This window comes from Chiloscyllium punctatum, chromosome 5 (assembly GCF_047496795.1).
Source record: "Chiloscyllium punctatum isolate Juve2018m chromosome 5, sChiPun1.3, whole genome shotgun sequence".
Taxonomy (NCBI): domain Eukaryota; kingdom Metazoa; phylum Chordata; class Chondrichthyes; order Orectolobiformes; family Hemiscylliidae; genus Chiloscyllium; species Chiloscyllium punctatum.
This window is the reverse complement of record NC_092743.1, coordinates 105,723,735-105,739,760: the sequence shown is the minus strand read 5'-3', so window position 1 is coordinate 105,739,760 and position 16,026 is coordinate 105,723,735. Positions and strand designations below refer to the sequence as shown.

The 16,026-nt window shown below is 39.0% G+C and overlaps 1 protein-coding gene across 2 annotated transcripts in view; it reads right to left on the bottom strand.

Moving 5' to 3' along the window:
- Window positions 1–16,026, bottom strand: part of cnot10 (CCR4-NOT transcription complex, subunit 10) — a 36,006-nt gene that overhangs the window by 19,554 nt on the left and 426 nt on the right. Inside the window, exons 2-11 of one of the 2 annotated variants that reach the window (XM_072570979.1) lie at window positions 14,709–14,806; window positions 13,623–13,784; window positions 11,423–11,573; window positions 9,468–9,613; window positions 5,576–5,650; window positions 4,980–5,063; window positions 3,202–3,319; window positions 1,808–1,957; window positions 949–1,151; window positions 726–847 (exon numbers count right to left, since the gene is read on the bottom strand). In XM_072570979.1, the coding sequence (XP_072427080.1) occupies window positions 726–847; window positions 949–1,151; window positions 1,808–1,957; window positions 3,202–3,319; window positions 4,980–5,063; window positions 5,576–5,650; window positions 9,468–9,613; window positions 11,423–11,573; window positions 13,623–13,784; window positions 14,709–14,806 (1,309 nt within the window). The remainder of the gene's footprint in view (window positions 1–725; window positions 848–948; window positions 1,152–1,807; window positions 1,958–3,201; window positions 3,320–4,979; window positions 5,064–5,575; window positions 5,651–9,467; window positions 9,614–11,422; window positions 11,574–13,622; window positions 13,785–14,708; window positions 14,807–16,026) is intronic. The other variant, XM_072570980.1, reaches the window with a different exon arrangement.

Below are 16,026 nucleotides of genomic sequence, written 5' to 3'. Positions count from 1 at the left end.
ATCCAAGTCTCCCTTGGATGTTCTTCTTTGATTAGTTTCCACTGCCTCTTCAGGTCCTGCTTTCCAGATGATAATGTGTACAAAAAAAACCCACCAACCCCACCCCTGGATTTAAAAAAAAATTATCTTAAAGAGAAGAAAGCCTCAATGTCTATCCAACTCTACCTGTACCACCTGAGGTGCAAAGACAGAAATTGCGATGATGCACAATGAAGTTGAAAAGCACACCATATAGCTCAAACACCAAAGTTGGACTGCTTGCTTCAGGGACTGTACTGGCAAGCTGCCAGAACTCAGTACCTGAAGTAGGAATTGGTACTTTCTGGAAAGATGGATATTTTAAGCAAGGAATTAAACTGAACCTTTGAGAAAGACCTGAGGATCCCTCTCAGTTTGTGCTCACAAAATTTTGTATTCCTATGAACATGTCTGTTGAGTATTCCACAGCCAAATTGCATTTAACTCAGGAATGCTGACTGCTAAAATCTGAATATACTTCTGCCCTGCACCCACACATTAGTTCATCAATTGAACATTTGGTAACTTGTCAGTGTTTACAAAAAACTTTACAATAAACTTTACAATCTTAAGCTGCCTCTATATAAATAATACACTTGTAAGATTTCACATTTAAACATCTTAAAAGTTTGCTCATTCACACTGTGTGTGCTATGCAGCCACTTGTTGAATTTTTTTACAGCCTGTTTGACACCTTGCTCACTCACTTATAAACGGTGTTCTGCATGGACTGTGAGGCCAAGACTATCTTCTGGTGGTAACCTTGACCCAGAATTGATTGCACAATCCCTTTTTTGCTTGGCAGTCCTCTGGTCTCTTGTTCTGATGTCTAAAGGAAAATAATGCTGAAATTTAACATGACAGAAGAAAAAGTACAGGAAAGGAAACTTGCAGAATGAATAGAAATATAGTTGACACTAGTCCACTCACCCCCTTGTTGGCAGCAATGCAGCACTCTGCTAGCCTTAACCAAAGTCGTGGATTGGAGTGATATACCTGAACTGCCTCCATCAGACACTCAAAGGCTGCCAGTGGTCTACCAATGTGCAAAAGCTGGATTCCACAGTTATGTAACAATTCATATCGCTTGTTTGTAAGCAGTGTACTCATAGGTCTGCCTGAAAACTTCTTCCCTAATTAAGAAAAAGCAAAATTACAAATATTGAGCGGCTGCAAAATGCAGAAAGTTATATTTCTTAATATAAACCTATACAAAAAGGCTGCAGATTATAGCAAAATAGACTACTCAACTGGTTTTAATATTACATACTCCAAGTACGCACTAAAGAAAAGTTAATCAGTAACAGATTTTAAAGTCAACTTTCTAACAAAATGATCGAAGTGAAACATCATGAACATACACGTGTATAAGTACTGCCTTTTCTTTTAAATCAAAAGCTAAAGGAAACAACTTCCTTTGCAACAACCAAAAATGTAATTTGTACAAAATTATGCTTAACATGAGTGAAAAATGTAAATTATTCTTCATTTTAGGGAACTGTGTTTGGAAGTTATTTTAAAATAAGTGGATTATGTCATAAGCTACATTTTTGACAAACTTCCAAATGTTCAAAAGTGCTTCCTAGCCAATGATGTACTAATTGAAACAGAGCAATGCTGCAACATTGCAAATGTGATAAGCCATGTGACACAGTCACTTTCCAGAAACAGTGTGATAGCGTCCAGATTAATTGATGTATTTACGCACCACTGAACTTCAAACAATTCATACTTAATTAGGTTCATGTTAATATTTTTTGAATAGAGTATTTGACCAAATGTAACCCACCTTGATCTGTGCTCGTTCCTGCTAACTGCACACAAGCAGCATCATTCTCCTGCAAGGCCTTTTTAAAGTAGAAAATTCCAAGATTGTGTTTCCCCATAGCAAAATGGATGCATCCCAGGTTATTCCAGAACATGCATCTAATACATTCACCTGTTTACAAATGTTTTGAGAAGAGAAAAGTCAAGAGTCATCATACTTGTTTTAACTACTTCATAAATATATTTAAAAAGCTAAGAGTGACAGATGGCAGTCTTTAGATGCAAATGAATTTTATTCCAAGGTAAAGGAGGTTAATTTAATAAGAGTAAATATGAAGAAACTGGCTTCCACTGTAAGGAATGCCAGGTATCAAAAGACACAAATTGACGGCAATTGGAAAAAGGTGATGAGGAATGTGCAGGTATGCAACAGCCTACAAGGTTGTACACTGAACTTGTTCAGGAAAAAATAAAGTGTGTATCTGGTTGTATAAAGAAAACTTAAATGGTTCTAAAAAAGGGTCTACGCTCACTGAAAGTGGAACAAGATTCAGCAGTAAATTTTTTAAAATTAGATAAATCGAGAAATTTGCAAGGGAATGGGAGAGCATCAGAGAATGGCATAATTGAATAACTCTTTCAAAGGACTAGCGTAGATATAACAGGGTGAATGGCCTTCTTTTGAATGAGTTTACAAATTTGAAATGTGTTCCAATAATGAGTTTGGCAAAATGTGCGCATTAAGATGAATTTGTTAATTGAAAGCCACTGGAATGCCACATCATCAAACATAGACAGACAGCTTGAGCAAATTTGAAAGACAAGACTCCACATAAATAGATTATTTCTTTCAAAGTTTCATGCCCGTCTAGACAATAAAACACAAGCACAGATAATTGACCCATGAGGGAATTTTTCCAATTTGGATGAATAATAAACGTTGGCTCTGACCCAAATCTCCATGGGAAGAGAGTCATGCAATGGAAACAGAACAGTACAATTCCCGAGACCAGATTTCATTAAGTATATCTAGTGATATCAGATGATTACGTGCGAAAGAGAGAGGAAAGACCGGGTTAGTCTCCTGTTCCTTCTGCATAACAGATAAATTGGAAAGTAAAGATGAGTGCTACTCTTGCTCGATAACTTCAGATGTAATGAACTGAAAATATGGGTGGGGACAGCAACCCCATTTAAACAACTGGTACTAGCAGAAAATACCAAAATCACGTTCTTTCTGAAGAGTTGAGTTGAGTTATGATTAGTTTCTATTGTAAAAGTATAAAATTAATAGCTTATGCTTATTAGGACTTCAATTTACAAATTGATCAACATAAAACATCTATCTAGACATAGCTAGATAAATCACTTATTATCTGCAGTAGACAATAAAATAGCTGTTACTTTGGTTCTCACCTGTGCTTAGGAATCCAGGATGATCTGTAATATTTGCACTGTTCAACAGCTTCACTGCTTTTCGATAATTTCCCCTCAAATACTCAAAATTGCTCTTGAGAAATAGGGAGGGAGCAGACTGCATAAAATAAATAAAGGTGTGCACACAGAGATAATGTTTATATATAAACAACAAACACAGACATTTAGAGCAGTGAAATTTTAAAATCATACAATGAAATTGTAATCCAGTTACACAAATTACTTGCTTTAAAATGAAATTTTAATTTATAAAGTCATTTCAGGTACAGAAGAGGCATTTTGACCAAACAAAGTCCATGTCAGTAGGGCAATCTAATTGATCTCACTCTCCTGCGTGATCTCAAAAGCCCTGTAAGTTTATTTTGTTCAAGTGTTCATCTAATTTCCTTTTGAAATATGCCTGTGAGGCAGGGGAAAGCTGAATCAGAGTGTTCCAGATCCTAAGCATTGACTGCATAAAAAAGTTCCTCTTAATGATTCCCCTTTATCTCATGCCAAAAACCTTAACTCTGTAGATTCTTAATCTTCACAGCAGTTATGGGAAAAGGTTTTCATTGTCTACTCTATCATAATTGTATCCAAAGCTATCACATTTTCCATCATGATATGGAGGTGCCGGTGTTGGACTGGGGTGCACAAAGTTAAAAATCACACATCACCAGGTTTTGTCCAACAGGTTTATTTGGAAGCACTAGCTTTTGGAGTGCTGCTCCTTCATCAGATGGTTGTGGAGTACTCCCAGAAAGCTAGTGCTGCCAATTAAGCCTGTTGGACTATAACCTGGTGTTGTGTGATTTTTAACTTTGGACATTTTCCATCAGTCTCTTACACTCTATGGAGAACCCCACCCCTCCAACTGGAACAAGGATAGTACACACCTGGTCCTCACCTTGCACCCCACCAATCTCCGGATTCAGTGCATTATCCTTTGCCATTGCCACCACCTGCAGTCAGATCCCACCACCACAGATATATTCTGCATTCTGCAGAGACTATTCCCTCCGCGACTCCCTCATTAGGTCCATGGCCCCTTATCAACCCACCCTCCATTCCTGGCACCTTCTCTTGCCGCCACAAGAGGTGTAAAACCTGCTCCCACACCTCCCCTCTCACCTCCACCAAAGGTCCCACATCTGGCAGAGATTTTCCTGCACACTCCATCTACTGTGTCTGTTGCTCTCAATGTGGTCTCCTCTACATTGGAGAGACAGGACACCAACTTGGGGGACATGTTAGAGAACATCTCTGGGACACACACAACAAACAATCCACTTCGCCAAGGACATGCAAATCCTGGGGTTCCTCCACCACCAAATCCTAGCCACCCAACGCCTGGAGGAAGAACACTTCATCTTCTGCCTTGGGACCCTCCAACCACACAACATCAACGTCGATTTCACCAGTTTCCTCATCTCTCCTCCCCCACCTCATCTCAGATCCAAACGTCCAACTCAGCACCGCCCTCTTCAACTGCCCAGCTATTCATCCTCCTTCCCACCTATCTGCTCCACTATACACTCCAACCTTTCATCATCACTCCCCCACCTGCATCTACCTATCACCTTCCCAGCTACCTTCCCTTCAGCCCCACCCTCCTCCTATTTATCTCTCAGCCCCCATTCCCCCTAACCTCAAGGCAACAAGATGAATATCAAATAATGGTGAGGTGGAGAAGTGAAGACTGAGGCGTATTACGAATGAAAGATTCCTAACTTTTGGCGAAGATATTTAGGGAAGCACAATTTCCAGGTACTTACATTTCCAGCTGTATTCATAACAGATTTGATTTCCCGTTTACAGGCTTTCAAAGATTTCATCTGGACATAAGCTCTCACTTTACACTGTAAACAAAAACATGGACAAGTCATGCAATGAGAACACTTACATACAGTGGTAAAGTCATTGAACTACAATCCAGAACCCCAGGCCAATGCTTTGGAGAGGCAGATGGTGAAATTTGAATTCAATCGTGAACACAACCTGAAACTGAAGCCCGCCTAATAGCAACCAGGTAAGCATAGTCAAGTGTTGTAAAACAAACCCATCTGGTTCAATAAGGTCTCTTTGGGAAGGAAATCTTTGTCCTTTCCTGGTCTGGTCTACATGTGACTCCAGACCCATAGCGACATGGCCGAACTCTAGTTGCCCTCTGGGTAATTAGAAATGGATGATAAATACTGGCCTAGCCAGCAACATCCACATCCCGTGAATGAATGGAAAAACATTCACTTGCAAATACCACGAAATCTCTTTTGCTTCCTTGTCCATTTTTTCTCATTGATTGAATCAACCTTCCTTTAACCACCTCTGCTCCAGAGAGTTATAATTCAATATAAACGACTTGTTCACACACCTGATGAATTTTGGATTTAGTAGCTTCCACCAGACCTCCAGCATCAGCCTTCTGATTAGCTGCATCCTTATAAGCCTTTGACCAAATAATGAGAGTGAAATTACTTTACAATTCTACACAGCTGAACAGTAAAAGCTTAAAAGAATATACATTGTAGATAGGACTTAACCAGATTCTGGGAAACTACAGCTAAATGTTCACGCAAGTAGGTGGACAGGATAATGGAACACATACATCCATGTATATTAAAAAAACTCACCATTGACTGAACAGCAGAGGTCCTTGCCTCCAAATTTCATCAAGAACAGTGGTCTGTGCTTAAACAAATCTGTACAGAACACTGATATACTCAATATGTGGACTATGAGGGATGATCCAAAGCCCAATTATGGCCTGAGTCTCTAAACATGGAAAACATTACACCGACCTGTCCAATAAAGATCAAGGATGTGCCTCATTTCTCTATTCAGTATTTCAGTAGGCCAATAAAACGTACAGCTAATTTAGACATTCCACTCGAAGATTTTCCCATTTTGTGAAAGCAGGCATTTGGGCTTTACCAAGTTGAGCAACTTTGTTTAATTTACAATAACCAGAAAATGGACTCCTGGTTTGAAGTCAAACAACAGCTTTGATCGAGGCAGTTATCAGCAGTCAGTCATTCTACAGGACCATTTGAACTTTCCAATAATTAAATCTTGGTGTTTACCTGTTTGCGGCAAGCCACGTAGGAAGAAATAGGCCATTCATCCCCTACAGCTTGTTCCACCATTCTACATCACGGGTGATTAGCTACCTCAATGACATTTTCTCGTTGTATCCCATATTCCTTGATATCATCAGCTTCTAGAAATCTAACCATCTATGTCCCTGAGTTGGAGAATTTTAAAGATTTGCTACCCTTCAAGTGAAGAAATTCCTCTTCACTTCAGTTCTAAATAACCTGCACCTTACACTGAAACTCTGCTTTGGTTTTAGAAGCCCTAACTAGGGAAAACATCCTTTCGGCTTAGTCTGTCTAGCCCTTTAAATATTTGCATGTTTCAAGGAGGTCACCTCTCATTCTTCTAAATTCTAGATAATATAGGCTGAGTCTCCTCGATCTCCCCTCAACATACAATCCAAGGAATTAATCTGGTGAACTTCTGCTGTAGTCCCACTAGGTATCCTTTCCTCAGGGAAGAACCAAACAAGGTTCTATACAGTTAAAAAAAGACATAGTTACTTCTGCACGCAAATCCTCCAGTGATAAAAGTCAACACATCATTAGTCTTTCCAATTATTGGTTACATTGGTATCTTGGGTGTTAGTAGTTTATGAACAAGGAAACCTGTATCTTTTAAAGAATAACCTCACATTTATCCACATTACATTCCATCGGACATGTTCTTGCCCATTAAGTCAGCCTGTCCAAATCTCTTGGAGATTTCTTTGTATGATCCTACAACACACATCTAGTTTTGTAGCAGCTGCAAATTTGGAAATATTGCATTTGGTCCAAGGATCCAAATCATTGATACAAATCATGAACAGCTGGGCCCCAAGCACTGATCTTTGTGGTACCCTACTAGTCACAGCCCAACACCAGAATGATTCATTCATTCCTTTTCTATTTCCTTACTATGAACCAATCCTTACTTTGTATATTAACCTCCTTATCAAAAACCTGAAAATCCAAATACAACCACAAGCACTGGTTCTCCTTTATTTGTTTTTAGTAATATCCTTAAAACATTAACAGACCGTGAAATGATATTGTAAAGACTTATTAAATTTTACTATATTTATGATTGTGCACTGAAGTGGGAAGAGCTGTTTTTAAAATTCAAGGATTGTGGAAACGATTGCTGTATTTCCTTTTTAAGCAAACTACCAACACTTGCTGTAAGTGCTGTTCTTCTTTCAACCAGTGGAAGCAGGTTATTGCAGATGTGCTGCACCAGGAAACATGAACAAAGTGAGATTTGGCCAGCAACAACTGGTCATCTCTCCACAGACCAATGACAAATGTCTCCTCCCGCCAACAACTATATGATAGTCTCCCGGCCAGGTGAATTGATTGTGGGTGTTAAGTACAAAGCCAAAAGCCTTTGAACATCTGGAACAGCAGATGATATCTGTCTTTCCACTGTGAAAAGCCTGAAAAAAGCCAGCTTATTGTCCTTCACCAGTTTTTGTAAGCTGTTGTTTTTAAACCAAAACCAATTGTGAAGCAATTGCTCTGTGCCTCCGACAAGCAGTTACAAACAAAAGTGGATGAATAGCGATCGCGGAACAACATGTCTTAGCCAGCTAAAAGGAACATCTCAATGAACCCAGAGGACAGAGTCCTTTGAACTGCCTTTCCAGTTTGTTCTTCCACGCATAACATCATTTTTATTTCTACCAGATGTAGAGTGGATGTTTTATAGAAAAGTTAGACTTTTAACTACTAGAGTTGTATGTGGATGATTCATAATTGTTTAACTATAGCTATAATCAGTTTGTTATAAAAAATAATTAAGTACAGAATTCTGGTCCATGCTTTCTGTCAAATTGGTTAACATATGTGAACTGGAGAATTTTGCTGATTTTGATAAAATCTTTAACTTTTGTGATGATTCTGGGAATAGCTGAACTCAATTTCTAACTTGTTTTGCGAGTGAATGTTGAACAATATCATCTTCATAAATCCATTGACTGTGCCTAATCAGATCACTTTTTTTTAAAAAAAAGGGTCTAGTTATCTTGTTTCTTCTTGGGATCAAGGTTAACTTTCTTCCACTCTGGAGCTGTCAATTCTGAAGTGACTAAATGGCCCATTCGTGGATCTGCACATTCTGCTGATGTGGCAAGCGATTTTCGATAAGGCAGCAGTTGGGTTGCTTGTGTTTTTTGAGGAGCATGAAAATCAATGTTTCCAGCAAAAGCCCTTCATGAAGGGCCCGAAACGTCAATATTCCTGCTCCTCAAATGCTGCCTGACCTGCTGTGCTTTACCAGCACCACACTCTCGACTCTAATCTCCAGCATCCGTACTCCTCACTTCTGCCTTACTTGTGTTTTTGCCTGCCCCTCTCATGTGACCTCCATCTCGGCTTTTTAGAGACACCGAATATGCTTAGCACCTTTATGGATGCTGCTTCTCCAGTTGAGGTAGTCTTGGACAAGGGATTCCTATGATTTTTTTTTAAAACGGAGGCTATGAGGATACACTTGAAGTGTTTCCTCCGCCTTCCTGGTAACTACTTTCTGTGACAAATTGAAGGACCTCTTTCAGTGTTGTAAAAACCTTATAACTCTCAAGGTTCTTTTACAAAATTATTAATCAGGTCCTTCTCTTTGCACAATACAGATCTAGAATAGCTGTTCTCTGCTGGGTTCTTCAATAAACTACTCCAGAAAACCATCTTGTACACATTTTAGGAATTCATCCTCCAAAGCATTGGAGCTCATTAGATTTACCTAGTCTGTATATAGATTGAATTTACCTTTGACTTTGCATTAGCTTTACTGAATGTACCCTTACTTCCCTAATTTATACCTTGCCCTACATAACCATTGGCAGCCTAGACACTATTTCTACCAATGTTTGCTGCCCCTTGGCTTTTCTAAAATCTTCCTAAATAGATTTTACCCCTTTGTCTTCCAGACGTGCTGAGTTTCTCTAGCAACTTCAGTTTTTGTTTGTTTCCAGTTACAACCTACTGTCTTCATACGCTTAGCAAAATCACTTATCTACAAAGAGATGAGTCCACATTACTGGCTAGAAAAGCTAGTGCAACCTTATTGAACTAAAAGCAGCTCTCAGAAAGGGAGTTTGTTTATGCCGAAGTGTGAAGGAAATTTAAACAGTAAATTGTATTAAAAGCTATATTTGCCATTAAAATTTCAAAAAATTTAAATATACTAACCTCATTGGACTTGCCATTTTTATTGCTCCCTTGTGAAATCATTTTCTCCAGAACAGCAAGCAGCAGCAAAGCTTTCTCAGGCTGGTACGTCAATAGATAAAGATCAACAAGCAAGAAACACAAAGCCTGGGCAAATTTCTCTTCTGCTTAAAGATTGGAGACAGAAACAAATCAGATTTTAATGATCTGAGCACCAAGCACCTCAAAGCCCAAAGAGACAGGCACAGCTTGGGGTCAGTCATATCAAGCTTTTGTGGTTCCAATGTTTGCTGCAAATAAAACTTTAAATAACCTCTAGATTAATTTCCAAAAGAAAGATTTACTATATAGATTAACTCATTATTTTCAACAAACATTTATATTGCTTAAAATGCTGCTGAAGCATTTGATTTTACACTTATTGGGACAAACACAAGAATATCAACTTTCACATGGCCACAATTTATACCACAGGAGAAAAGGATGCTGATTGGATATTTTTTTCCCTCCAGCAGTATAAATTGTTGCAATTATTTGAATTTTGTCATTCTTACATTTATTTTACATGGATGCTCTGCCTACCAACTGTTTTAACAAAGCTTTATTTAGTGTTTCATAAGAATGATAGGGGAGTATTAGTGGAACATCAATATACAAGTGTAACTTGATTTCCCTGCAATAATTCAATAATGTCCTGCAGGAAATTGATGAGAGAGTAGATTTATATATTTAAATCTTTGTGTAGAATATCCTTCAGTTATTCTCATCTATTCTTTTGTACTGCTGTCCATAGAAAAACTGATACAAGCCTCTCCAAATGATAACCTCAAAAGGACAAAAATAAAACCTGGAATGCACAATCCCCCCAACATATCTTGGAAAGTTGGACTGAAAGAAGAGGGATGCCATTTACAGAGAAAATTGCAACATCAAATGTGAATATAATAAACAAATACCAGTATCATTGTTTAAGATATGACACAGGAGAGGAATTTGGGCACAGCCGATGGACTATTGATCATTGAAGCTATCAGTGGCGTGCAAGGCAACAAATGTGACAAACAGCAATCTGGGTCACACTGTTGGGGAACTGGAGCACAAAATCCAAGCTTTGTAAAGATGTCTGATTCAGTCCTACTTTTTTAACATGGTCACTTACTACGGATAAATATTTAGCCATAGAAAGAGTTGTCTCAAAAAGGGGGAACTCATTCAAGGACTGAGATCACGCATCAGAGAAACTGGGATGTTAGGAAATGTTAAAACAAAACCTATTGAAGATCTCGAAGTAGAAAATACAAGGCAAACTCAATAACTTTAAAACAGATTTGAATTTGAGAGGACATGACATTCAACTTATAAGGAGGGTGAAAAAGTACCTTAGAATTAGTAAGTTAAGGCTCTGTAATGGAGTGGTAGTGTCCCTACCTCAGAGGTCATAGAGTCATAGTACAGCATGGAAACAGACCCTTCGATCCAACCCGTCCATGTCGACCAGATATCCCAACCCAATCTAGTCCCACCTGCCAGCACCTGGCCCATATCCCTCCAAACCCTTCCTATTCATATACCCATCCAAATGCCTTTTAAATGTTGCAATTGTACCAGTCTCCACCACTTCCTCTGGCAGCTCATTCCATACACATACTATCCTCTTGTGTCATAACATGTCTGAACAGGTTGAGATGGAAAAAAAAATCAAGAATTAGCAATTTTGTGCAGAGGGAAATGAATACACAGAATGAGTTTTCAAAGGAGGCAATTTATCTAGTACCAACACTAGGAGAAACTTTGAGGGAGGCTTGGGAATTACTTCCTAGACATGAGAACTGTGCTGATGTATTCCAGTACTCATACTACAATTGTCAGCTTTTCACAAGACAGTAAAAGTATTAAAAGAACACAGATATTTAAGCACCATGACTAAATCAATCCTATTGATATATAACCAAGTAGAGTGAACAAGAACTACCTACCAAAAGGCTCTATGAATTGGTAGAGTTTTTCTCCAATTGATATAGCTTCAGTGTACTGGCGGAGATGGTAAAGAATGATTGCTTGATTATAATAAAGCATGCTGTTCTCAACATCATCCAGTCCATCCATTTCTTCAACTGTGGAATGCACCTAAAACAACCCAATAGAGACAGTAACCCAAATAAGTACTTCAAGTTAACGCTCTCATTTTCAATTTGCTTCCAAGAAAGAACTCCTGATGAATTGAAAGGTCTCCTACAGTAATTCTCCTCAGTATTCTTTCCCACCCTCATATTCTACTTCCAAACCCTGTGTCCCATCCACTTGTTGACTTCTTCAGTCTAACCACCTCACAAGACAATTCATAGCCCAACCAGTTCTCCAGCCCTTCACCCTACTATCCAAAACTACCGCTAATTCGTTATTTACTCATTATGCAATCACCAAATGATCCCCCTCAGCCTCTCCTCATCTTCCTATTTGCAGAATATTGTCAACAAATACTACAGCCCGATCTGACAGGGAAACAATTTATGGTGAGACTGCACCTGGAATATTGTGCGCAGTTCTGGTCTCCAAATTTGAGGAAAGACATCCTGGCTATTGAGGGAGTGCAGTGTAGGTTCATGAGGTCAATTCCTGGCATGGCGGGACTATCTTAAGTTGAAAGATTGGAGCGACTGGGCTTGTATACCCTTGAGTTTAGAAGACTGAGAGGGGATCTGATTGAGACGTATAAGATTATTAAATGATTGGACACTCTGGAGGCAGGAAACATGTTTCCGCTGATGGGTGAGTCCCAAACCAGAGGACATAGCTTAAAAATAAGGGGTAGGCCATTTAGGACAGAGATGAGGAGAAACTTCTTCACCCAAAGAGTGGTGGGTGTGTGGAATGCTCTGCCCCAGAAGGCAGTGGGCACCCAGTCTCTGGATTCATTTAAGAAAGAGTTGGATAGAGCTCTCAAGGATAGTGGAATCAAGGGTTATGGAGATAAGGCAGGAACAGGATACTGATTAAGGATGATCAGCTATGATCATAATGAATGGTGGTGCAGGCGCGAAGGGCAGAATGGCCTACTCCTGCACCTATTGTCTATTGTGGGCGGCACGGTGGCACAGTGGTTAGCACTGCTGCCTCACAGCACCAGAGACCCGGGTTCAATTCCCGCCTCAGGCGACTGACTGTGTGGAGTTTGCACGTTCTCCCCGTGTCTGCGTGGGTTTCCTCCGGGTGCTCCGGTTTCCTCCCACAGTCCAAAAGATGTGCAGGTTAGGTGAATTGGCCATGCTAAATTGCCCGTAGTATTAAGTAAGGGATAGATGTAGATGTAAGGGTATGCTTTGGCGGGGCAGTGTGGACCTGTTGGGCCGAAGGGCCTGTTTCCACACTGTAAAGTAATCTAATCTAATCATCACTGGGAGAAAACAAGCATATGCAAGCTGGAGGCAGAGATTTAATAGAATTCTCTTTGAAATGAGAGAGTATTTGAAAATATTTTAAAGCAACTGAAAGGATGTGAAGTAAGATTGGAAAAGAAGCTTTGATTAAGACAGATAAGAGCATAATAAATAGGAGTGGGTCATTTCACCCCTCAAGGCTGCTCATTTAATAAAATCAGGGTTAATCCTATTGTGACCTTAACTCTACTTTCCTGACTATCCTTCAACCTTAGACTCCCTTGTTGATCAAAAAATTGTCTAACACAGCTTGAACATATTCAATGACCTGGCCTCCACTGCTCTCTGGGGAAGAGCATCCAAAGACTTTGGGCATTCAGAGGGGAAATTCTTTTGCATCTCAGCTTCAAGCAGGAACATGCATGCCAAAGGCAACACAAACTGAAGAGCCAAGTTCTGTTACAATTTTGCAATTCTAAATGTAGATTGTATGCAGATTGTATCAACTGACAGGGGAATATTAACCACATTGTGAAGAGTTTCAAATTGTTAAGTGTGTGGATTAGGAAAAGGCAAAGACCATTTGATGATAAATAGTAATCGATGCGAGAAACCAAAAGTGAATCAACAATGAGGATTGCAGTGACTATAGGGTAGCAAGCTATTAAACCAAACATTGAGATGTTGGTTCAAAACAAAAATGCCTTTTTGGAGAGATGCCTCAAAAGGTCTTTCTTTACTAACATTTTATGTAGATCAGACAAAAATTAAAACGACATCTGTGGTTTTTCAGTCTTACCTGATTTTTCAACAGGTTAAGAGTCTGTCTCAAGGTATCTGTCAAAGTCTGTCCATTTTTGTAGAACTCTGCCACTGCTTTATTCAGAGATATTTTGTAATCATCTTTGTTCAGCTCTTGCAAATGACCCAGATATTGCAGACAAGTGTCAAACTGTCCTGCCTATGGAAAATTGTAAGAAAACATGCATAAATAAAACTGCGATTTGCAGCAATTTTCTGGAGCTTCATACACTCCGAATAAACACTGATGCAGTTTTAATATAGTACAGTATGCAGGATGTTGTTAGAGGAAGGAAAACAAACAAAAGTGCAGCAGTTGATCTTACAGCAAACAATGACATTATGACCTGGCATTCTGATAACAAATGAAAATTTCTGTCGGACCTGAAATGATAAATTCCCATACCCTTTTCCATTAAAACTTCAAATAAGCTAACTTGAACAATTATCCTTTTTAGATATTTTGACTCAACATTACACACCTCTGGAGCAGGTAGACTTGAAACCAAGCATCCTGGCTCAGAGGTGAGGACACTACCACTGCACTCCAAGAACCCCCAATCACTTTTTTACTCGGATTCAAAAATAGATGGTGTGCATTATCTTGTTTTCTACCCATTATCACATTGCAATAACAACTGGTAACTGCAGAAAATTCCACATTATGATCATCTGGTCCAAATATTCTGACGAGCAATTTCATGATGTAGTACAAAATTTGCAATTACTTTGTGACTGTTTCATTCAGTGCTATTTGCATGGAAATAAACCTAACTGGTGCTGCATGTGTAATACATAGAAAAGGGAGCTGAATTCACATTTGCTACTCAGTGGTGTAAAGAATAACAGTACCATGACATTTCCTCACATAATCACACTTCAGGCATTAAGTTTCAGATTATAGAAGTCTTTTTTTTCTGTTGACACAAACAGTGTGGAAGATGGTAGTGATCATAGAAATTCAAAAGCCCGCAACAAAAGTTAACTGGCCTTGAAATTCAATTAATGGAAAAGAAATGCTGCCATTGTCTTGGCCCTATAGTAAACTCAACTTCATGGTAACTTTTTATGATCTAATACTTACTGTGTAAGCCTGATAAGCATTGTTTGCAAGCTCCTTAACATGGTCAGCAACTCCTGAAGAAAGAGAATTACTCTCTGTTTTCACATCAGTATTCTGATCTACAACACAAAGCAAAGACATTTATTTTGCATATCTGTTTTTCATATGACAATTTTTTCTTCACATTCAGGGGAAATGGCAGATTTTTAGAACCACTAATGGAAACTTAGCTAAAATCAAAAGTTAGCTTCTGCAAAAGTTAATGAATTTTTCATCTCATTCACAAACTGACTTCTTATCCTGGGATTACACAGCCCAGGGAGAAACAGCCTCTCAGCCCATACCCTATCAGAATTATATATGTTCCAATGAGATCACCTCTTCGTCTCCAAAACTCAGAGAGTATAACTACAAATCATGATCAAACAACAACTTATTTAGAAAGGTAGTGAATAAATATTTTGAAAGGTAGTGAATAAATATTTTGAAAGAAATTGGATAACAACAAAAGCAATGGGGAGGTAATCAGGATAGAGAGTTTCAGTGAAGAGTTTTGGCTAGCACAGAAGATTATATACAGAATATAGTTGGTTCTGATATAAAGTGAGAGCTCTGTTCTCATGCGATCACGCATTATAAGAAAATCATTCAATAGCTGTGCCATTTAAATTAATGGGACCGATTATAACCAGTACAGTTATGGAAAGTTCACATTCTACAAAAAAATGGTCCAAATTCTTCAATAGTGTTAAAGCCAATTTGCGTTGAAGAATCACGCATTATAACAGAACTGATTTGTGTATAGAATCCCCAGTGTGGAAACAGGCCATTCGGCCCAACAAGTCCACACCAACCCTCCAAAGAGCACCCTTCCCAGACCCATCCCAACCTATCCCTGTAACCCTGCATTTCCCATGGCTAACGCACCTAACTTATACATCTTTGGATTGAGGGAGGAAATCGAAGCACCCAGCAGAAACCCACACAGACGCAGGGAGAATGTGCAAACTCCACAGAGACAACTGCCCGAGGCTGGAATTGAACCCAAGTCCCTGGCACTGTGAGGCTGCAGTGGTAATCACTGAGCCACTGTGCCAAACCATTGTTACAATTTATGCACATCAGCATATTTTGCAGAAAACTTAAGTTTAATTCAAAATCTTAAACAATCTCAACAAATGTTTCTTAACCTGCTTACTCTGTCACTAAGCAGATGGAATAGCACTCTTTTTGTCATTACCCTATGATTTATTGGAAAAAAAAGTCAAACAACTTATGGCACAGAATGAGACCATTTGGTCCGAATAGAGTTATTCAGTCTAATCCACTTTCGATCATT